The sequence below is a fragment of the Hyaena hyaena genome, unplaced genomic scaffold, assembly GCF_003009895.1.
Source record: "Hyaena hyaena isolate Hyena2069 unplaced genomic scaffold, ASM300989v1 scaffold_1225, whole genome shotgun sequence".
Classification (NCBI taxonomy): Eukaryota; Metazoa; Chordata; class Mammalia; order Carnivora; family Hyaenidae; genus Hyaena; species Hyaena hyaena.
The window spans coordinates 72501-95775 of NW_024081863.1; the positions used below are offsets into that span (position 1 = coordinate 72501).

Genomic DNA, 23275 nt, shown 5'->3' on the forward strand with positions numbered 1-23275 from the left:
GAAAGGAAGGAAGAAAGGAGGAAGAAAGGAAGGAAGGAAGAACAGGTGACATAAAAACTGCATACTTCTATCTCTTTAGCTAGGAAAAAACTTTAATTAGACTTTGCCCAGCTGAGAAAGCTTTCTCAGGCTTAGTACTCAAGATATGCTGAAGTCCTCAACATCACTCTCAACTTGACCCTAATCATTATCATATTACTGTCAATTAACCCAGCTTATTACTGGCTGCTCTTCTTTGTAACCTCACCACGCCCAACTCTTCTCTGACTTGCTTTGGAATAATTTCTGTAGTTGTATTAGTGATAATCTCTAAGGAATTTCCATCATGTCAGAGAATAGTTTCCTGATATCCTCAATGGTAAGTGGGGACAGATGCTAAAAATTCCTTTTTTTTTTTTTTTTTAAGAAAATTGAATCTGAAAGCTGTTAGGTGACTTGACAGAGAGAAATCTATGACTCAATGGGAGATGCGGTTTGAGGAACTGAATTTTATAGCTGCCACTCAAAGTTCCTGTCTAATTAATTTCAAAAGTTAAAAAGTACAAATATTTAAAATGCAAAAAAAAAAAAAAATCCTTGAAAGTAACATTGTATTCCAGGAGAAACTGATAGCAAGTATTTACATTTTACATAAGAACGGCTGTCACATTGGAAACACATTTAAAGGAAAATTGTTTAAGATTTGTAGGGGAATGGTTAGGAATGAATGAACAAATTCCTGAATCTGAATCGAATTTGCTAGTATAGACTTCTTAGATTCCTGGGACATAGACCAGCCCTAAGAACACTGTGAAGTAAAGGAGTTGTTTTGGGGCACTAAACCCTCAAGTCCCTTGCCTTCATTCCTGACTACCAGGCTTTTCTTCTTTCCATTCGCCTCTCTATAAATGTTTATTTGCAAGAAAGAATGAAAGATTTGAATACACCTATTTCTGAAAAGGCTTACTATATACTAGATTAAGTAATCTGGGGTTTCTAACTGTGGTAGTATTCTGATTTCATGATATTCTATGCTGTTTTCCATTTAACAGAAGATAATTCATTAAGTCAAAAGAATTAATATCTAATTATAGAATTTCAGGCCTGAGTGATTCAGGTGGAAAAAGCTTTACTAAGGACAGAAGAACCTTCCTTGCATTGTTAGAGTGATACTGTGTTGGCATTCAGTTTCATGAAGCCATGAAGCCATGAAGCCAGCCTTCATTTTAGGTCTAGTCCAACTAGACTTTGTACTCAATTGCACCTCTCTCCACCTAACTGCTTTTGCCCCCTACATCTAAGAAAACTGCTGGCTTGCCTATCTGACATGATAAAATTTAAGATGAGAAATTTTAAGGAACTCAAAGACTTAAAACAGCAGTGGCAGTTAGAAAGCAGAATGGATCAATAGTTGTGGACTCAGCCTTTCAGATGGGGTCTACAAGTTCCTATCTACAGATCACATAATGAAATGACATGAAAAGTTGTATAATAGCAATCCTAACTCCTACAGTCAAAGACCAGCAGGAGTTTTCAGGAATTCAACATCTTGAGGAGTAATGTGAACTAAATAATCAGCTATTAAGTAAAAATTTTAGGAAAAGAGATGCAGATGAAGGATAATAAACAATATGCCTTGGGCCTACAATAAAACACCTAAGCTTGTAAAATAGGCTATAGCCAACTGATATATGAACGTCGGAAATAGAAGAGAAAAACTGAACAGCAATCTCAATACGGAACAAGTGGTAGTAACTATAAACTAAATGCTTGTCAAATTTTCAAGTCTGTTACAGGTTATAGTGCTAAAGACATTTTGTTCCTGTTCCCTAGCTCCTACTCCAGTTCTTTGAAATTTCACTGAGAGATAAAAGTTTTTCTGCAGATAATCTCCTATTATCATTATTTTGTTTGGTTTGATTCTCCTGAAACAGCTGCCTATTCCTGAAAGTTATGCTTTTGGAAGAAAATACTTGTCTCACAATACACTTAGATCTAGTTATTTTCTCCCAGGTTTCTTTGATCTAGGTCTCCCAGAGGGAAAATTTTCTTTTCGAGGTGAAAATAAAGCTTATTATGTACATAGGGCCAAAGATAATTGTGCTAAAATTATGAAAGACTTACTCTTATCTAGATTTACCCCAAATGTGCTGGTAAATTACATTGAAGTATGAGAAAAATGCACAAGGCATGTTCTAAAGTTCCATTTAAGGAAATTGGGTTAGACAGTGTTTCCAAACACTAATGGAAGATATAAAAATCAGACACTGCTTAAAACGATAAAGTAAATAAGTTAAAAATAGAAAATCAAGTTATTTTCCTATTCATCTTGAGCAAAATGCCAAAGGAAGCCAACATCCTAAAGGATAAAATGTAAATTTAAAGTTTTCTGATTTTTTCCAGGTGCACAGGCATGTGATTTTCTATTGCCACTTGCTCTTTTTGCATATGATCATGATAGAAAAAGACAAAAGTGGAAATTTTTTGAGTAGAAAATAATTCATTCTATTAGCAAATGAGTAATAGTAATCAGTGATACTGAGGAGAGGACCAGGATATAATTCAGGAAACAGGCACGCATAATGTATATTACTCCTGACAGAGCCTTCTTATGATCTTGAAAGACTAAATATTTTGAAGATTTGTTGGAAGCAAGGTAAGCATTAAAGCTGGTAAACCAGAATGGCCATTCCACCCAAAATAGAATAAAATGGGTGATTTTTATCAGTGAGGCTGATAAATACTAAAACTGAACACACACATTGCAACTTAAATCAATTTTGGGGGGTAGCCGTTGAAAGCAGACATTACTTCATGGCACATCTCATATTCAGTGGAGTCCCTTTTTAGTGATTTCTTTAGGATTAAAACCCTCAGATTTACCTTCAAAGGGATAGGGCATCTTAAAATGAAGCTTTTTCTATAACTAAATCTCATTAAAGTGGGCCCAAGATGAACATGTCATATTCTCAAAGTTTGTTCATATATATATATTTCAAGCTGTTGCAAGAGCCCAGGGCATGTGAGAAACACAGCTATATTCTACTCAGGAAGTCATTTTCTCCTTTTGATTTCACCTAGCTGGTATGTCTACTTCTATGTCTACTTCTCCTGTAAAGGGAAGGCAATTTTTGTTTGATGAAAAATAACACAGTAGCAAGATGATGATAGAAAGATGGAGAACCCCAGCTCCACGCTATGAGATAATAGAAGATTCAGCGTTACCCACCACGGGGAAATTAGCCTAAACAGGATGTGAACTGTTAAGTGTGGGAACTGAGGTTCTCAGACAGGGTCCTGCTGGTACCTCTGCTGTATTAATGTTTAAAATCCATGGCAAACAAGAACAAATGCAAGGAAGTTGCAAACTCGAGGAGGTGGGTTCACAGACCTTTTCTCTTTGTAACACTCTCTGGTCTGTTTTGGTCCAGGATTGAATAAGGCAACAAGTTCCTCAGTACCTGATGCATTTACAGATACCGTTCATGCTCCCGGAAGGGAGGGCCTCCAGCATCTTTCCCCACCTCTGATACTTAGAAGCAGAGCCCACCTTTCTGGGAGGAGGATATAAATTATATTTATGGTGAGTCGAATGAGAAGAAAGGGTAGGTTCTTTAAGTATTTCATAAACATTTCTCACTTCTCTTCTCACTGTCTCTCATGTAAGCCCTCTGGGTACCGGTTTCCGAGAGACAAATCAGAAGGGTGGTCAGGGAGGCACACGATGTACAAGCAAGGCCCGTGATCCAGCGGAGAGTAAACAAGATGCTTTGGCTGCCATTTTGGCAGCCATTTTAGCAGCAGTCAAAGCAGACTTGTAGATGAACACGGACACTTAAACACTTCACCTGTTTCTAGTGCGTGTAAAATATCAAATTTTACTCTATCTTACATAATATTTCATTTTAAATTTTACATAACTGTAAATTTTACAGAACTGCCCATAGGAGTTTTTCCACAGCAGACATTATGTGGAAAAGTCTCTATTTTACGAAACTGATCATAGGAATTTTTCCACGTCAGACATTTTCCTATGTGTCAATAATCACAGTGATTATGTGACATGGGAGGGGAAGTCTAATAATACATTCACATGCAAAAAGAACAAGCACTGCATTATTCTTTTTTTTAAATTTTTTAATGTTTTATTTATTTTTGAGACAGAGACAGAGCACGAGACGGGGAGGGGCCGAGAGACAAGGAGACACAGAATCCGAAGCAGGCTCCAGGCTCTGAGCTATCAGCACAGAGCCCAACGTGGGACTCAAACCCAAAAATGTGAGATCATGACTTGAGCCAAAGTCGGAGGCCTAACCGACTGAGCCACCCGGGCGCCCCTGCATTATTTTTAAAATAATTACATCTAGGGGCACCCGGGTGGCTCAGTCTATTGAGTGTCTGACTTGAGCTCAGGTCATGATCTCACAGTTTGTAAGTTTGAGCCCCATGTTGGGCTCACTGCCATCAGCAAGGAGCCTGCTTTGGATCCTCTGACCCCTTCTCTCTCTGCCCCTCTCCTGCTAGCTCTCTCTTTCTCAAAAATAAATAAAACATAAAAAAAAAAAATTATATCTGACTTAACTTAAATGTACAAACAGAACATGCAATTGTAACTCTCACATTTTAAGGCCCCAAGAATAACCACCAGATGATTAAGCCCAAAATACCACTTAGAGGCAAAGTAGTTGGTATGATAGTTATGGATAGTTGAAGGAAGGGCCACTGCAGAATTGTTCTCGAGCATTTTTCTAAATGTGTAGATTTATTCTGTTTCTCTCGAATGCCAATTAGTCGTTCAGGACAGGGGAAACCAGAGGAGATAGCAGTCGGGCAAGGGGCCATTCGATATCATCGTTTTCATGTCTCTCAAGCTGAAAGTTAACATAGGACTATCTTCCTACAATCACATGATTTTTTTTTATAAGAGAAAGATGAAATCAAAAAGTTTGAAATTTATGTAAAAGTCCAATTTATGAAAATGAAAAAAAGTTCAGTGTGTTTTGGAAACTTTCTAGATATGCAATTAGTTCATTCTGGATAATGTCAAAATTTCCTTGTAAAAAGGGAAGACTTCACTGTTTCTTCTTCATTTTGTTTGAAAAAAATCACTGTTAATTTGAAAAATAAAACTTTAAGGAAGAAATTATAAGAGAACCGTGTTTTCTATTTTGCATAATATGTAATGTTTAAATAGGTTTTTTTTTATTTTTTTTTTTTAATTTCTAGGAGAGAGAGAGACAGCGTGAACAGGGGAGGGTCAGAGAGAGAGGGAGTCACAGACTCTGAAACAGGCTCCGAGCTGGCAGTCAGCACAGAGCCCGACGCGGGGCTCGAACCCACGAACCGCGAGATCATGACCTAAGCGAAAGTCGGACGCTTAACCGACTAAGCCACCCAGGCGCCCCTATGTAATGTTTATATAACATATAAAACAGTAAGTGTGGCTGGGTGATTGCCTAGTGCACAATATTCAACTTTTTTTAAACCCAATATAATTGGATACCTATTCTTATTCACAAAATTGAAACTGCACAACTTATGTTTCTCTTGATTAACAAGTTATATTTCTCTTGATGAACACAGAACTGGGTCCATCATCTGGGGTTGCCTCAAACAGCTTTACAATTTAGTTATGACTTAATTATAGGCATTGGGTAAAGGTGGGGATAGAAAGTCATAGAGTAATATCAATATATGTCTAAGGTCGTAAATTTACTTAAATAACAAGTAACAATTGGTGCTACAAAAATAAAAATCTCATAGCAATGCTAACTTGCAAATTATCGCAGAAGTCATATTTTTAGGAATTAAACTTTGAAGTTTAGTTTATTTTCTGCTAGGTGCAATGTAGGTGAATTCCTGCATCTAGGGGGCCCTCAGGTTTTGAACTTCCTGGCACTTAAGAATAAAAAGAAACAAACAAAACAAACAAACAAAAATTTTCCTTGGAAAGAACATAAATTAAGATCCAAAATATGTATTATTTAACACTTAGCTTTATTAATATGTATACCGAATATTATGCCACATGTTTGTGCTAAAATGCCATTTGAAATCAGTATTAAAATAATTATATAAAAAGAATACTTCTAAGACATAAGGATGTCATGATACAAATAATTAATATATTTCTGAGACACTACTATGACCTCCCTAGTCTTTATTTTTCTGTATGTGTTCAGGTTGACTTACTTCCTGGTTCTAATTATAGCCAGCAAAGTATATATTTCAATTAATGTAAAGGTTTCACTTCCTGAAATTAAAAGAGATTCAGAGGTACCCTGCTCTTGGTCACCTGTGATCGGCTGCCTAAAATTGATTAATTAATTAATTAGACTGACTCTCCTGGAAAGGACTTACTGTTTGAGTTTTGTGGAAATCCAGGCAAGGAGGATGGACCGTTCATTCCAGGGAGCAGAACCGGGGGGAGGCCGGGGAGGCCTGGGTAGGCTGCCGGCAGACTGATGCCATGGAGGGAGCCGCTGTCCATCATGCCCGGCTGCTGTACCGCTAAGCCCAGCACATCTGAAGCTTTCTTTATACGATCAAGTTCTTGCTGGGCCATCAGCTGTCGAACGGTGGTCGGAGCCAAGTAATCTTTCTCCCGATCGAGCTGGCTCCCAACAGTCTCCCTCACTTTTGAAATGTGCTGTTTGGAGAAAATATGATCTCTGATGGACAAACGGGCAGAGTACTTCACCCCGCAGAGGGTACATTCTGGTTTGGTGCCTTCTGTTCCACTTTGATTAATCATGAAAGGCTTCCCTATGTTAATTTTAAATTTCTTTTCCTTTGCCCTTGCATTTTGGAACCACACCTGGACCACGCGTTTGGGCAGACCAATCTCATTGCCTAGCATCTCGCATTCTTGCATGGTTGGAGTTCGGTAGTCACTGAAGCAAGCCTTGAGAACCTTGAGTTGGAGATTGCTCATCTGGGTTCTGAAACGCTTGTGACCTGGTCGATCGTTGCTTTTGGATTTAAAAGGATTGCTGGATCCAAAGGGGTTCGGTGAACTGGGGTCAGCGATGCTGGATGTCTCACTGCGGTCGGCATTGTCATCGGGGTCATCCGTGATGTAAAAGCTTTGGTCATGGTCGCCATCCTTATCGTTGAAATGGATGGAGGGACTGGTGAGAGAAAAGAGAAATTTTTCATCGCAGACCTCCGTGGTGGGTGTGGTCGCGGGTTTTGGCAGCGCGTCAAGAGTTTTGGGCTCTTTAGGAGATAAAGCTGGCTTCACGTCCCCGGAACTTCCCGTGGTGCTTTCCATCTCAGCCGCGCCCTCGTCGCCGGTGGTGGCGTCACTGATCGCTGTATTAATCGATGAAGTCTCATCAAAGTCAGTTTTGTTCTGATCATACCCTGCCTCTGCAGGAGGGGCATTCAAATTCTCTACGTCCTCAGAACATTCTGCTTTAAAAGAGGAAGGGCTTAAAAGATTCTTCGGCGACAGTTCTGCGGTTTTACTCACAGGCGTTGACACTGTAGACGCCAATTCATTCTCACTTGATAGATCCATTTTCGTTAAGGGCAGAGATGGATAATCAAAATAAATGTATTTCTGAGGGCTCTCTCCCCCGTCTTCCGTTGATATCAGAGGGCTTGGCGGCAAGCTGTACCCGGCCTGCTTTCCCTCGTTCCAGTGCCGAGAGCGGATGTGGCTTTCTAAGGCTGACTTCGCCTTGAACAGGGCTCGACAGAAAGGACACCGCTTATGGGACTGTGCTGGGCCCACTGCCCGGAACTGGCCTTTCCTTTCTCGAGCTCGGGTATTCTGGAACCAGACTTGCACGACCCTTTTCTTCAGCCCCACCTCACGTGCAATATGGTCCAGCATTTTCCTGGTAGGGTTGGAATCCAACAAGTATTTCTCATAGAGTATTTCCAGTTGCTCGGGGGTGATGGTGGTTCGCAGGCGTTTATCGCGGTGTTGGTCTTCACCGCTGTTGCCTCCCTCCTTTTCACTGCAAGCATGGTCTTCTTTATCATCCAGTTTCCTTTTCAGGGAAGCGGCGACCGTGGCGGGCGGTGTGGCGTGAGAGGAGCCGGTCTGCGGTGGCATCTGCGCCAGAGAACCACTCAGCAGCTGTCCGGTCATCAGAGGGTTGTTGGGGTCGAATATCATGTAGGGCATATCCATGGGCCTTTCCAAGAACGGAGAGTGAAGGAATTGGTTTTGAGCAGCAAGGAAGTGCATGTGCTGGTGCTCCTGCCAGAGTTCCAGAGTGGGGAAGGCCACTGTACACTGATCACATTGGTATTGTAGTAACTGTGGAGGTAGACTGTTCTGGAGAGAAGTCATGGAAATCTGCAGTGGACTGGAAGGGACCGGGGTCTGCGAGGCCGAGGGAGGTCTTCCGACCAGCGGGGGTTGTTTCGGTGGCTGTGGCTGTGGCGGGGCTGCCGAAGCCTGGGGCGGGTCTGAGGACGTTGATGCTAATGGCAGGGCTGGCTTGGTGCCTTGAGAAGGGGGCGAGGGGTCACTCTGCTTTGGCTTTTCTGTGGGATATTCAGGTTTTGGAGAGGTCTTCTCAAGTTCTGGTTTGGGGGACGGGATCAGGGGGGTACTCGTCCCAGAGCCAGAGCTCGCTGCGGGGGCAGCAGTGTTTTTGGCTGCGTCCGTCTGACCAGACACCGTGCAGTGCTTATACACTACTTGATCAGTGGCATCCATGGAGTCTTCGGTTTGGCTTTCATCTTGGGCGTCATCATCCTCATCCTTGTAACACTGCTTCTTCTGATGCGTAATCAAGTCAAAAATCCTGGGGAAAACCACATTGCACTTTTTACACTGGTACTGCATGTTGCTTGTTCGAATGTACCGTTCATTAGTGAGTTCTCTCTTTTCGTTATCTTTCGTTTCTGCTTGGTTCTCATAACTCTTGCGTGCTTTCTGACGAGCGTTCTGGAACCATACAACAATAACCCGGGTAGGGAGATTGAGAACAGTGGAGAGTTGTTCTATTTCATCATCTTTTGGGTAAGCGTTTGTGTCAAAAAAGTCTTGTAGAACCCTAAGCTGGTAGTCGGTAAATCTCGTTCTAGAAGACCTTTTGCTGAACGATGCATCCGATTTGTAATGTTCTAAAGAGGAGGGCTGTGGATCAATTCTGATATCTTCCAAAACAGTTATGGGAGGGTTACTGAAGTTGTACGGCGAATCCTTATTTCGTTGCCGTTCCTTAAAAAGCGTATTTCGAAACCAGTGCTTGATAACTTTTTGAGAGAGGCCAGATTTCTCTGCCATCTCTTGGATCTGTTCTTCACTCGGAGAATTGTTGATGTCAAAATAAGCCCTCAGGATTTTTAGTTGGTCGTCTGTAATTCTTGTCCGTGGGCGTTTGAACTGAGAATGCCTTAAGAAGTTGGGATCTAATCCGAGCTGCTGTTGGCAAAGCTGCGTGAGATCGGCAGAGAGAGTGTCCATCTGGGGCAGCTGCAGGGCGAGCTGGGGAGGGAGTGCAGGGTGCTGCACGGGCTGCATCATAATGGAAGGGAAGAGTGGAAGGTCCAGGGAAACAGGCAGCTGGACCTGTGGGGGAGCTGAAGGGGGAGGGGGCGGGGGTGGAGGCGGGGGAGGCGGCGGGGGTGGTGGCGGCGGAGGGGGAGTGGGTGGTGGTGCTTGCAGAGGAGTGGAAACCGTGCTTGGGATTTTTACCGGACCCAAGGAAGAAGGCTGTGGAGGAGCTGGAGGCAGAGGGGGCGGGGGAGGGGGGGGAGGCGGCGTTTCTGGAGAAGATGGTGAAATTGGATAAAGCTTGTCATAGGCCTCCCTATACTGACGAGCGAATTTTTCTAGTGCTCCGTAAGGAAAAAATTGCCCGTGGACATGTTCTTGGTGACTCTTTAAAATAAGAACATTGGAAAACAATTTGCCACATGTTCCGCATTCCAGTTTGTCAGTGTTCTCCCCTTCACCACATTTGCCCTTCTTCTGTACCTTCTGCCTGTTTTCGTTGTACTGAATGACCAGTTCAAAACCAAAGTTTTCCAGTAAAGCCTTGGCTGCATTTCCTCTGGCCCCTGAAGCGATTCGGGGTGGTGGGATGCAGGGTTCCAAGGATTTTTGCTTCTTTAGGTCTTTGCCTTCTTTGAGTCCTTCACCTTCGCTTGAATATTCTTGCTTTGGCTTTTCTTGCTTTTCAGCAATCTCTTCTGTCTCCTTGTAAGACGGCGCGTCCTTCGGAACAGGACAGTCTGAACTAGCTACGCTCGTTTGCTCTTGTTTCAATAATTTGCTTGCTGCCTGCTGCTGCTGCTGCTGCTGTTGCTGCTGCTGCTGTTGCTGCTGTTGCTGCTGCTTTTGGGGCTGCAGCTGGGGTTGGCTGGCCTGGTACTGTTGTGCTTGTTGCTGTAGAATTTGCATTTGAGTTTGGCCAACGTGGTGCTGGGTTTGAATCTGCTGCTTCAAGTCTTCCAGCAAGGATCCAGCCATTCCTGACATGCCGGGCATACCAAACGTGGCCGAGCCGGGCAAGCCCAGATCCGGCCCCAAGCTGAACTCCGTCCCGGGGATGTAGAATGGGAAGAGAAACTGAGGCTGCTGAAACTGCAGCAGAGCTTCCGGGGTCATAGGGAAATGAGGCAAAAAGGCGGGGTTTAGAAACTGAGGCTGAAAGAAGGCGGCTTGCTGCTGTAACTCGTGCTGTAGCTGCATCTGGATTTGTGCTGGTGACTGCAGTGGGTGATGGCTAGGCTGGGCAGAGATTAATTCCGGAGTTTGCTTTTTATTTAATTCTTTGGCATCTAAGTGGGCATCTTTGCTGCTTACTGTCGCTAAACTCATGGACTCTAACATCCCTTGGCCGGGACTATTGTTGGCCGCCATGCTGTGCCCACCAGCCACGTGGCCACTCGGCTCCAGCTTGGCGGCCCTCGCCTTTGTCTGGTGGAGCACGGACCTCATGTGGATTTCCAGTGTCGAGCTTTGGCTGTACGCAACGTTGCAGATGCTGCACTTGTAGGGCTTGTTATCTGTGCTGCTGTTGGTTTCTTGCGGAACGGGACTGGAGGCTTCCTGCAAAACCTTCTTCAACTTATGCAGATGAGAAACTGAATTATAATGGACCAAGAGAATGTTCTTCTGGGTGAACGACTCTTTACACACTGTACATTTATACGGGCGAGATGGATCAAGGAATTTTTCCATCGTAAAATTTGGCCCTTTTCGAAAAGGTAAGGTCCGCTTTGGTTCAGAGCCCATGTCATCAGGAATCGAGCTACTGTCGCTTCCTACGGGACTTGCCTTCCCTTCGTGGTCCACCTCATACTCTCTCTCCATTTCCTGCTCTAGGGCATGGTCGTCCTGCGTCATAGTTTCACTCTCTGCCCAGAGCTCACCGTTCACGGGCAAGGAGGCATACAGCTGCTGAAGCTCAGCTTCACTCAGCTCGGGGTGGCCTGCTTCCAAGTGTTTTTTTAAAGCCTGGAATGTACGGAAACTACGCTGGCAGAGATTACACATCGTCGCGGCCCGAATCGCGTGATACTGGGAATGTATCTGAAGCTTCTGCATCGTCTTGAAAGCCAAGCTGCAGTGGTTACAGCGATACTTATAAACGTGGCGGTCCGACACAGACAGTGGTTGCCTTTTCTGCTGCTCGCTCAGCTGATCTTGGAGAGTGTCGGGGATTTTCACATCCTTACTGCTATTTTTATTCCATTCTGACACTTCCATGGGTTCTTTAGTCGGTTTTTGCTCCTCACTCTTTATTTCCATGCCAGCCTTTGAATCGTCAAGACCTGCCATACTTTTGTCATCCACTGGACTCTCGCCTGTGGAGAAGAAAGCACAAATAGGTCGCTCACAGGAAGAAAGCCTACTGCTTAAATGCCAATAAATTTCCTAAGTAGGAACCACTAAAGATTTCCACTTAATCAATCTTTGAAGTAATATTTATTGAGCAACTACTATGTGCCAAGCACTGTACTGGGCCCTGGAGATGAACAAGAAAGCACCCCTGGCCTCAAGGAATTTCAGGAGAGGAAAAAAGGCAAGTTGAAGGTAATTATAGTAGGCTGCAATCAGCATGTTATCGAGAGCCATAACCTCAGTGTTCAGGAATTAGAACACACAGACTATTCTTGGTCATCGGCACTTAAGTCCCCCAAGGGCAGTCACAGATAACCAGATGGATACTAAATGTGCCTTGGAAAATGTTACTCGTGGACACACCATAGCTTTTTTTCCTCTATGCTCTGCAAACAACAACAACAACAACAACAACTTTGATAGTAACAATCCTGGATTGTCACCACAAACACGCACCCCCGAGCATGTTCTCTGTACATCTTGCTCCCAGGCCGGCGTACCTGAATATTTCCCAGACGCCTCAGCTGTGATGGCTGCAGGTGTGTCCCGCTCCGATTTCTCAGAGGCAGCTGCTGGCAGTAGCAAACTGTTCGGCATCATCACGTCAGGCACAGGCACCTGTGAGAACCACGGGTGTTCATGTCAAATGTGGCCCAGAAAGCAGACTCCATTACACCTGCACTTGGCAGGAGAGCATAGCTCACGTAACATTTCTCCAACAAAAGCAGAGACATTTTGAGGATCAAGGCTATCCCTCTGAATTTGAGATCAATGCTGTTGAATGCTGTACTCGTTTCTTTTTTTTCTTCAAACCTATGACTTGAAGGTTTTTGTAGGTCCAGTGTTTTATAATGATAACCAAGAAATTTTGAAATGCCACATGTCCTCATGAGTCATTTAGTTAACATTACAGATAAAATGTAAGATAGTCAAATACTCTACTGAAGGGGTGCCTGGGTGGCTCAGTCAGTTAAGCGTCTGCCTTCAGCTCAGGTCATGATCTCACGGTTCATGAGTTCAAGCACCACGTCGGGCTCTGTGCTGACAGCCAGCTCAGAGCCTGGAGCCTGCTTCGGATTCTGTGTCTCCCTCTCTCTGACCCTCCCCTGCTCATGCTGCCTCTCTCTCTCTCTCAGAAATAAATAAAAACATTAAAAATATTTTAAAATAAATAAATTCCTCAACCAACAATTACAGATTCTGTGTTGAGACTTTTGCAGAGGGCATGTCACACGTGCATCAACATTCGGTGTCCTTACTGTCATGAGCAGCTTCTCCACACAGTCCGGAGACACACTGTGCAAATGCGTCAGATGCAGCTGGAGGTGCATTTTGTTGCTGAGGACGTCCTGGCAGAGGGGACAGCAGATGACCGGCTGCACCGAGTGCTGTGACAGGACATGCATCTGGATACGACTTTGGTCCCTACTGTTGTAGTTACAATAAGGACACTGAAAGAACTGGAGAATATGGAAGAAACATGGCCGCCGTTAGTTGACGTACTCAAATGACCTCAGAGCGTTAGAAGTAACACCAAGAGTTCATTATACCGCCGATCACAGTCTCTACATACACTTCGACAGCATGAAATCGTTTGGGGCTCTGTAACTATCAGGAGCAATAACAACAGCAGTAATAACAACGATAACAATAATAATAAACAGGTTTACACAGCAAAGGGAAGAAACATATTTACCTGTTCGTGACAGAATTTGTTGTCCTCTGTAGGTTTTGATCTTTTTGTCGCAACATCCTCTTCTTTGGCCAGCAGGAGCTGCTGGGTCCCCCCTCCCACACTGACTTTTAGCTCCTTTTCTGGTGTGATTATTCCTGATTCCCAAAAAAGAATAGAAAACCTCAATTTTAAAAGACTAACAACATCAAACTCTGAAAAATTACATGTTTTTCAAACAGCTCTGGCTCTAAATCCACTGAATCCTTAAAATGACTGAACAAACACTTTTAAATGATGGTAATCTCAAAAGGCAAAAAGCACACTTCTTTTTATCTACTAAGTAGACTTTATAAATATATTTTAAAATGTACTTCTGTCTCATGTTTAGATAACCCTAGGTGACCTTGAAAGATTCATCCATAACACATGCTCTCTGGTGTCTCAGGATGCCTTTATCACATTAAAGCGAATCTGCTCCCATTCACAAATGCTAACTTGGAAAATAGTTCCTTTGACTAACATTTAATTACTCATCTTTTTTCTAAAATTCTTGGACACTGAAAACATTTCAGAAGACTGAGAAGAACTGGCTAGTTATAATTCAGAAACTAAAATAATATTTTTACGGGGTACGTATAGGGTTTAAAAATTTAGTACACATTACATATCTGTCACTACATTTTGCGATTCACGCTTTCCTTCAGATGTCTCCGCAGCTGGCTGTGCACATAACATTATGGCCCAAATCTCAAGAAGACAATTGTTTTATGAGGTTAATCCGAATATTCGGTGTTAAAGATGGTTTAGAAATTTGCCTAGATGAGCAATGTAATGTGCAGGAGCTTCACACACATCAAAGAAAAGAGTGCAATTCTAATTTCCCAATCTAACAGAAAATTCTTTCCAGCATCAATTTTCCCGATAATCTCCTCTGTGAGGCTGGATATTACAACGACATTGGGTAGGCATGTCACATACATCTCACGACAAACACAAAACCTCATTTACCATCCATTCCAATCTCATCATAGCGCGGCATCATCTGACCTTTTTTCTGCTGTTTATTATGAGTATTTCTAATTTTAACTTTCAATTTTCACCATCTTCCAGTCAATTTGCAACTAAATTATTTCCAGGGTGAGGACACTATCACTGGACAACTGGGTGCAAATACATCTTGAAATGCAATGAAGCTAAACCATTGATTGCTATCAGACCCCGCGTAAATATAGAGTCTAGGCGTAATCTGATTGTATGCTGTGCATGAAGATTTATCATGATTTTTTTTCAATCCACATACGGTTCATATAAATGAACAAATTGCACCTTATTGCAAAATAACCCAGTTTTAATTTTAAAATAAGGTCAAGGATGTTACGGAAACAGAGTAAAAATGAACCAAAAAATATATTCTTTTTCTAACCTGACTAGAGATGCATGTTTTCTACCATATAAATAATTTTAAGAATTTCACATTCAGAAAGAAATTTAAAAGTGAGAGGACTCTGAGGAGACCAAAATTAAAAAAAAAAAAAAAAAGACAGGAGTTAAATGACACGATGACAATCATCTTATTCCCTTGAGGCTTTGTGGTAGGTATAGAATTAGTGCTACATTTTCAACACATTATACTGCTATTGATGTCTGGATTTACAAACATTAGATTTTGTTTGAATTAGTTCATTTGTCCTATATATACATATGCCTTGGAGAAATTTAGATTCTTTGTAAATATTTGAAAAAATGATTTATCGTATTTGTATTTGAATGAACTTAAATTTGAGACTGACTGAAGAATTTCATTACACTGATTAAACAATACCCAAATACTTGATATCCAAAAGATAGGTCAAAAACAGTAATGTTTATTTCATAATTAATTCTGGCATCAAAAAATATGTTTTTCCTTCTCGAAATGTCCTTTTATGATATTGGTTTAAAAGTGTGAAAAATAACATTAGGAAGACGATATGCTCTACAATATTTTGCAAATAAAACGTACTCCCTATGGTGTCAGACCAAGTTCTATGAAATGATTGTCATTTAAATCAGCAAATGCCTACCAGTTGCTTTCTCCTGTGGAACTGAGTTTTCTTAAAAAGTTCCTCATTAATGAGCATGAATACATTCCCGTAAGAGAATAATACTGTGTCATATTTTCTTATCATCCTTTTTGTGTATGTGGTAGAATTGGACATGACCAAATAATAAGTTGGTCCAATTCCCTATGCTATCAAAAGCTGTCACACACCAGTTAAAAGATAATCTCCATGACTCTGGCTGCTTGCGGGTGCTATGGAACATCAGCAATAGAATAAACCTTCAATAAACTTCTAAATCTATTAAATTTATAGCTATGGCCTTATTTTCATAAGCATATATATCCTAATGTTAGTACCATAAAGGATCAAAAATATTGCTTTCATGGTTTGAAACATTTCACTAAGAGTGTGCTGGAAGTTGGTGAAAATATTTGGTATAAATAATTCATGTTCTTATTTTTGCCTTATTAACATCCATCAACAGTATATCATACTGTTAATATTCATCAACAGTATATTAAACTGTTTTTTTTTTTAATTTAGTGACATTCCATGTTGTCTCGAGGAAGCAAAGAGTTAAATTGTAGGGCCATTACTTCATAGCCATTGCCTAACTGTTGGCTACAGTATTCCATCCAATATATGTGTCAGCTTCAATAGTTTGTGGCTAATTAACTTAGTTAATTAAACCATGATCTGAATGTAAGCTGGACGCTTCCTAAAGATCATCTTATTTTAAATTAAAAAGAAATTATAAATAAAGGCTGGGCTCCCCCTCCATTTATAGCCAGCCAGCCCAGAAATAGATGCCATTGATAAGAAGCAGCAGAGAAAACTGAGATGTAATAACATAACAAGAACAGACTCTTGAGGATAAGGGAGGTCATCAAGATTATTTGCAAAGATGATGGAAGTTACATTTTATGCACGCATGCCTTTTCTACTCAAAGGGTGCTATCTCAGGTACTATGGCCTCCGTGATAAATTGTAGGGCATCAACTCTGGGATCTTTTTCTGAATTGTCTTATCCGAGAAATATATTAAATAAGGGCCTGCCAATTTTGGGAGGTTTTGATTAAGTTTTGTGATTACTCATAGTTTATGTCTGAAACTTTATTTGAACTAAACCGTGTTTGTTACCCAGGACAAAATTTGAAATGAGATCACAATTCATTTTTGTGTTATTAAGGACATCCCAATATTCTCAAAAAACAATGTCATTTTAATGCATTTTAACTAAAAAATGAAATCTAATTACAAATAAGCACTGCCAAATAGATGAGCCAATGATTATCTGTCAGTTATGGGATTATTTAGCTTGCATGAGATGGCTAATATAAAAATAACATAATTCATTTTGATTCAGAGGCTGCCTACTTAATAATTTTCAATCCCTAAAAAACGGAAGGTTGTAAAGTGGTTTATACTCATAATAAGAGAGGAAAATCCAATAGCATATATATGTACTCAAAACAAATCTGGAAAAAAAAAACCCAATAAAACAAAAACCTGAGTAATTATCTATCAATCAATGTATTTGATGAAGTTTGACTACTATAAAACTTGAATATAACAAAGGATGTTATTCAACTACAAACAATTCTAAATTATAATTACTGGTACAGTATTCTTTCTAATGAGGCCGGAATGAAAGGATAATTTTAATTGCAATAATGAAGGTTAATTTCCATCCTTCCTCATGTTTACTCCCTTATTAAAAAGTGGTCCCCTTAGCCATGGCAGAGACATATTACATTTTCAATGCAAATGTATTAATCTGGATAAACTCTATATTAATTCTTGTACTGCACAGAGCTATAATTTGGATTATAATTAATCTAAAGTGGCACTAGATTTAAATGACAATATAAATGAGGCATTATGAAGCTTTTCTATTATGAATGAATATTCAACAAATATAACTTGCATATTGCCAAATCTCATTTTGAAAGCTCCAGTCCTAGAGATTAATGTCAGCAACACAGCACAACAGCTTACACAAACATAGTCTTCCTAACATGTGCTAATTCCTCCCTGTCTAAAAATGTCTGTGTTAAAGTGGGGCCACACTATTTTCCCATCTAACATTTTAAGACAGTGATTAACGTTTAAGTCTGCTAGTACTTTCTGACAATTATAATGGACATAAGGAAAAAGACCAATACAGACATAAGTGGTTATTCAATCATTAGAAATATGTATAAGGAAAAAAATCCATGTAATAATTTTTTCACTTAATCAGATTCCATTTAAAAAGTGGAAAACTTTGTTGAAAGCTGATGTTAGTTGTCAGTTACAAGAACTGTCTGGAAATCTAGGAGGTTTCCAGGCTAAATATTTGAATGGTAGTAATTGTTTTTTGGTTGGTGCTTAAATCCCACTTTCATTTCTATAGATACACCTAGGGAGGAATTTCTGCAGGAATTAAAAATGGTTTTAAATAAGTAACATTATGCAACGTTCTGTATTCCCTCAGAAGCTGGAGCCCTGTCTAGATGGTACAATTAGGCGCTCGAGAAAGGACAATAACTCATCAGGCCATTAGGGAGTGATTGAGCCCATTATTTATACAGAGCAGTAAACTGCTGGTGAAGATACAGCCCCTGCCTCTGTGGGATTCTCCAGTAAGACTCCCCCCTCGATAGTAAGATTGGATGTGTTTTCAAGAGATTCCCAGAATGCATCTTTTGGAAGGCATGAGATATTTACAACCAAGCATCATGTCATATGCCTAAGTATTACGTGAGCATTTAGCAGACACTAATAGGCTACCTGTGTGTTTCACATATTCTTTTAAAGAATGGGAGGGATATGCTTTGCGATGTCTTTGGGTATGACTGTGAGAAGGACACCAGTGACAGAGGCCTGCCGTCCCTGAGGTAGCCAAGCAGCTAGGCTTGATGAGGTCCATCCTAGAGAATGAATAAACTGACTACCTTGCTATTTCCAATTATTTTCAAACGAGGTTTAGATGGCACTGCCCTTGACCTTAACTGATCACGAGGTATTTCAAATCCCTTGTCAGTAACCTCAGGAGCCGGCTTACTAGTATACAGCTATGGCATCTTTTTTACATTGCTTTAGGCTCAATACCAACCTTAGATCCTCTTTGTTTAAATCAAATTAGGATCATATGTTAGCCACCACATCCTAGACGCAAATTTAAGTGGTGCTTTCCCACTGGACTCCTGAGAGAAACGTAGCGTTGAACGACGTGGAGTAGGAAGCAGAGAGGCCCTTCAAATAATTTTTGAAGGGAATGCAAAACTTAGATAGGCAAAGACTGAAGGACAAATATGGGATAATTCAGACTTAAACAAACTTGCATGTAAAAATGATATCTTTTGCACAACCCAATGTCTTCATGGTGAAAACAAGCTTCTTTATATATGCAGCTGTCACTGGAATTCAAGGAAAAGATAGATGGGTACCTGAAGCTAATAGGCTTGAACCCGTTTCAGCACTTCTTCTGCTTCAGTGAGTCCAACATAATAAAACTAGGTATAGCGTGCAGCAAAAGTAGCCAATGTAATATTCATTGCGACCATAGATTTCCATCTCATACATACAAAGCATGGATGAAGTCATATATTTGCCAAATCAAACACAGAAAAAGCCTTAGGTATCCACACCAGATGCTGGCCTAGGGTTTGTTTGTGCACAAGTAAATGTCATGACACGAAGGTTTGTTTTCAAAGACAGTAGCTTTCATTACTGGGATTTGTCTATTCTAGAAGATCAAAATTACCCAGCACCTAATCCCTTTTCAATGATATTTCCTCTTTCTTAGGCTGAATCATCTGTAAACTTTTCCACTGGATTTTGTTTGAAATGCCTCAAATAGATGCCCTTAAAAAGAGCAAATTCCTGAGTGTAAGTTGTAAAAAAGCAAGGAAAAATAACATTTATTTTTAGGGTTACGTGGCTTGGGGGGGTGCATGTGACTGAATGAAAAAACTTCAAGTGATATCTAATCCTGCGCTTATGAAAAATTAATATGCCATCAGAGGAATCACAAGTATAGCTAAGATTAATGAAAGGCGCTTAAAAAATTACAAGCACACAAACTGATTTGATTAAAAAATAATCTCGCTGGTCGTCCTGTAATATTCTTCAACTTATCCACATCTATTCTGTCAGATGGTTATGATTAAAAATAGGTCAATGGGAGGCTACTGATAGAAATCACATGTAAAATGCACATGCAATGAATAGTAGTGGGAATGTTCAGACAGTTTTAAATGAATGAAAGCTTTTAATAAGCTTTGGTGGGGGGTGAAGGAAGGGCTGATTGCAGGGAATGGGGAGGAATTGGGGGGGGAGGATGGAGGGAAGAAAGGTGAAAGATGCTAGCATCTTACCAGAATCTTTATTAGAGTTTTTGCCTTCACTACTGTCTCTCTCACACGTGTCTCTCTCGTCATCCTCCACCACAGAGGCAGGCTTGGCCGCTCCCTCAGCCTCCTCACTCTGTTCTTCTGTCAAGCAAAGCAGACCAGTCAGTAGGATTGAAAACCCCAGAAACATGCACACCAAAATCAACGTGACCATTGAAAGGCAGTGCTCTTTGTGAATCATCTGCAGACATTTACTCTGAAAAAAGAACATAAGTTTATTCCAAAGTCTCTGTTAGAACCTGCTACTACACCAATGCAAATTTTCATCTAAAGGAACTCCTTTGACACCCATTGAGGAAATGTGCCTGTGCTAAATTAAAAGAAAGCATCTTAAGTACGGTCGAAGCTAGAAAAGACTTAAAAAGAGGTGTAAGCCAATTCTGTCCTCTTAACAGTAGAAACTTCTCAACCACATGGGTCTACTGTATCCGCAGACTCAGAAAGATGACAGGACAAACCCAATCCTTGGAAACAATTCTTAGTGAAATAATGTGATCATGACGGGTTAAATGGAAGACAGGTGTTACTCTGCCTTCAGTCCCCAGGCCCCCGGGGGGAATTTTTTGGAATTTGTCAGAGTAGGATCTCAAAACTTCAGTTACATTGGTGTGTGTGTGTGTGTGTGTGTGTGTGTGTGTGTGTGTGTGTTCTATAGAGGGAGCTATACAGAGCATAGGACATAAGAAGGTATACTTCTTCTATGACAACCACGTCACCCCACACCTCATTCACGGGTTCACACCAGCTAGATTACATGGAAATCCTCACAGTAACTCAGCCCTATTTAATTATTCTGTAAATCTTAGCTATGCCGCTGCTGGTGGATTAATCTGTTTATGCAGTTAGCCTCTATGCTGAGTCTGTGTAGCACTAATCCGTGAAAGGCCCACTGTTCTCTTTCATCCTGCGATCATTTGTCTCTCACTGTGCTGATGTCACATTTTAATGAATTTTTAGCAATCTGAGTAATGCCAGATAACCAGACTCGCAACTCCCCACAGCATGGCATGCTGTTTTCATTGCAGCACAAAAAAATAAAAATCATATTCCCCTGCTCAGGTAGGAATTACATAAATTAGGAGAAGAAGGTAAAATGGGATTTGAAGCGCCAGACTGCTCAATTTCATAAAATCTTTAATGACCATATAAATTAACCCTGGAAAGGCAAAAGGTCATCGACACACATTTGCATACACTCTTCTATTTGCTTTTGATAAGCAGAGCTTTTATGCAGGGAACATGATACAATTAACCCTTCAATAACCATACAAAACGCTGCTACGGACATTTTAAGTGTCAAGCATTAACTGAAAATTACACACTGCATAAAATTTTCATTGCAAATGCTATAGTGATTGAAAGGGGAAATCGTGGCCCTCTCCACACCCCATGTTTTATTAATAACGTTCTGACAGCAGAATGAAATATCCACTGTCATATGTAGCAGCTGAGCAAAAAAAAAAAAAAAAAAAAAAATGCCAAAATAAAATAAAATGAAAAAAAAAAAAAAAAAAAAAAAAAAAATTGCCGTTTAGTGCCTCACGGGCCAGCCCTGCTCTACAACTGTGCAACCAGGAAACAACAGAAGGGGGCACTTCGGGGCTCGATGGGGGAAGCTCTAAAAAGCTGAGGGGGAAAACAAGGGCATTTAATAAATTTGAAATAAGAATTCGTTTCAACTGTGAGTCCTCAAAGGCACCATACAAATCCATTTATTCCATAGTTGCACTGCACGAAAGCAGAACTGAGGTCCGGTGGGGGGAGCGGTCAGTCATCTGAGGGCTTGGGGCAGGGGAGCTTCCCTTTCAGGCAAATACCTGTGAAATTTTTCCTTTAAGAGGAGAGAATCAACACTTCTTAAGGCTCTAGCCTGCTTTCACCCCTCATCAGTGATAATTACTGATCAAACACAGGCTTGCTCAGCCCAGCAGGGGCCAACCTGGCTGGGGACCGTGGCCAGTTTGGTTTGGGGGGCAGGAAGGCTGAGGTCATGACTGGATTGGGCTGTTTCCCTGCCAAGTGCACACATATGACATGACATCCATTGTCAGGCCCTCTACCTACGACAGCCCATGGCAATTACTTTTCAACTCATCCTGGGGAAGGGATGCAAGACTTCTTTGAGTAGATTTACTGGACCTTTTCCCCAGGGCTGGAAAATGAAGTGTCAGAGTGCTACTGAGTGTCCTTATCTTGAGGGGACATAAAATTGTAAGGGCTATCGCAACTCACGTTAATAAAACATGGCGTGTCAGGAGAAGAAAACAAAAATTATGAAGGTACTAAAAGACAAAACTACAGGATAATCTGGGTCTCATCAGACAGTTTTTGCAGGGTCTTCTTCATTTTCCAGTATGTGTTTTAAGTGTGAGAGAAATTCCCAGACATGTTCTTCTATACATCACTGTGGTGTCTGACCTCAGCCTGACCCTGGCAACAGTTTGAGAAATCTGAATGTGAACAAAGACTCTGTGTCAGCAGCAGGGAAAGATTGTGGGGTAGGCTCTCCCCATCAACTTAATCGCAAACAGCAGTTCTGAGGCCATAACTTTGCCTGACTCTTCCCAAGCCACAACTCATAACCTCTAGAGGTGGATTTGCCCGCACTGCCTCTGCTTCTGTGACTTTTTTCCCTCTCTCTTTTCTGGTTCTTCCTTTGAAGTAGGCAGGCAATTAGCTCTAATGCTCAAGCAATTCAGACCTGTTTTGTGGTTTGGAAGGCACAAGCTGTTTATTACAGGTAGGCTCTTTGGAGCCATAGAACTTTGCAAATTTTTAATCAGGCAAAAAATAATCAAAGGGTAACTTATATACACCATAAAGTTTCATACAAGCCAGGGGAAAAAAAAAAGCTCACTTTCATTCTTAAAGAGAACTTTTGAAATAAATTTGACATTCATTCTGTAAATGGACTTTAGAGTTAAGAATATTAATGAGGAGAAACAGCTTTCTCTAGGAAAACTGTAGGCTGCATTTGGGGTTAGGGGAAGAGGTGTCTACATTCTAATTTTCAAGTACCATATTTCTCTCAATAGTAAAATGCCATAAAATATAAGATGCTGTATAGGAAAAAACACATATATTATATTAATTTATTAATATATAATACTAATGTATTAAAGGATGCCTTAAAATGAAGGAAAATTCCATAAAATTCCATTCCATAAAATTCTAAAATGAAGATGTTAAAACAGATTTCATTTTCATCAATAGGTTTCTTCACTGATATATTACATATAATAATAATGGAAGTATTATAACATTTCATAACACTGTTGTATTCACAGAATATATAGTTTAATTATTGTTTTGCCTTATGAAATATAAAAATACAGTATTTATTCATATGCTAAACTTTATGACATGG

The 23275-nt window shown here is 40.7% G+C and overlaps 1 protein-coding gene across 1 annotated transcript in view; it reads right to left on the reverse strand.

The window, feature by feature from the left end:
* Nucleotides 1–23275, reverse strand: part of ZFHX4 (zinc finger homeobox 4) — a 157917-nt gene that overhangs the window by 2839 nt on the left and 131803 nt on the right. Inside the window, exons 5-9 of the mRNA XM_039222971.1 lie at nucleotides 19873–19989; nucleotides 13491–13624; nucleotides 13054–13254; nucleotides 12295–12412; nucleotides 6340–11757 (exon numbers count right to left, since the gene is read on the reverse strand). Coding sequence (XP_039078902.1) covers nucleotides 6340–11757; nucleotides 12295–12412; nucleotides 13054–13254; nucleotides 13491–13624; nucleotides 19873–19989 — 5988 coding nt within the window. The remainder of the gene's footprint in view (nucleotides 1–6339; nucleotides 11758–12294; nucleotides 12413–13053; nucleotides 13255–13490; nucleotides 13625–19872; nucleotides 19990–23275) is intronic.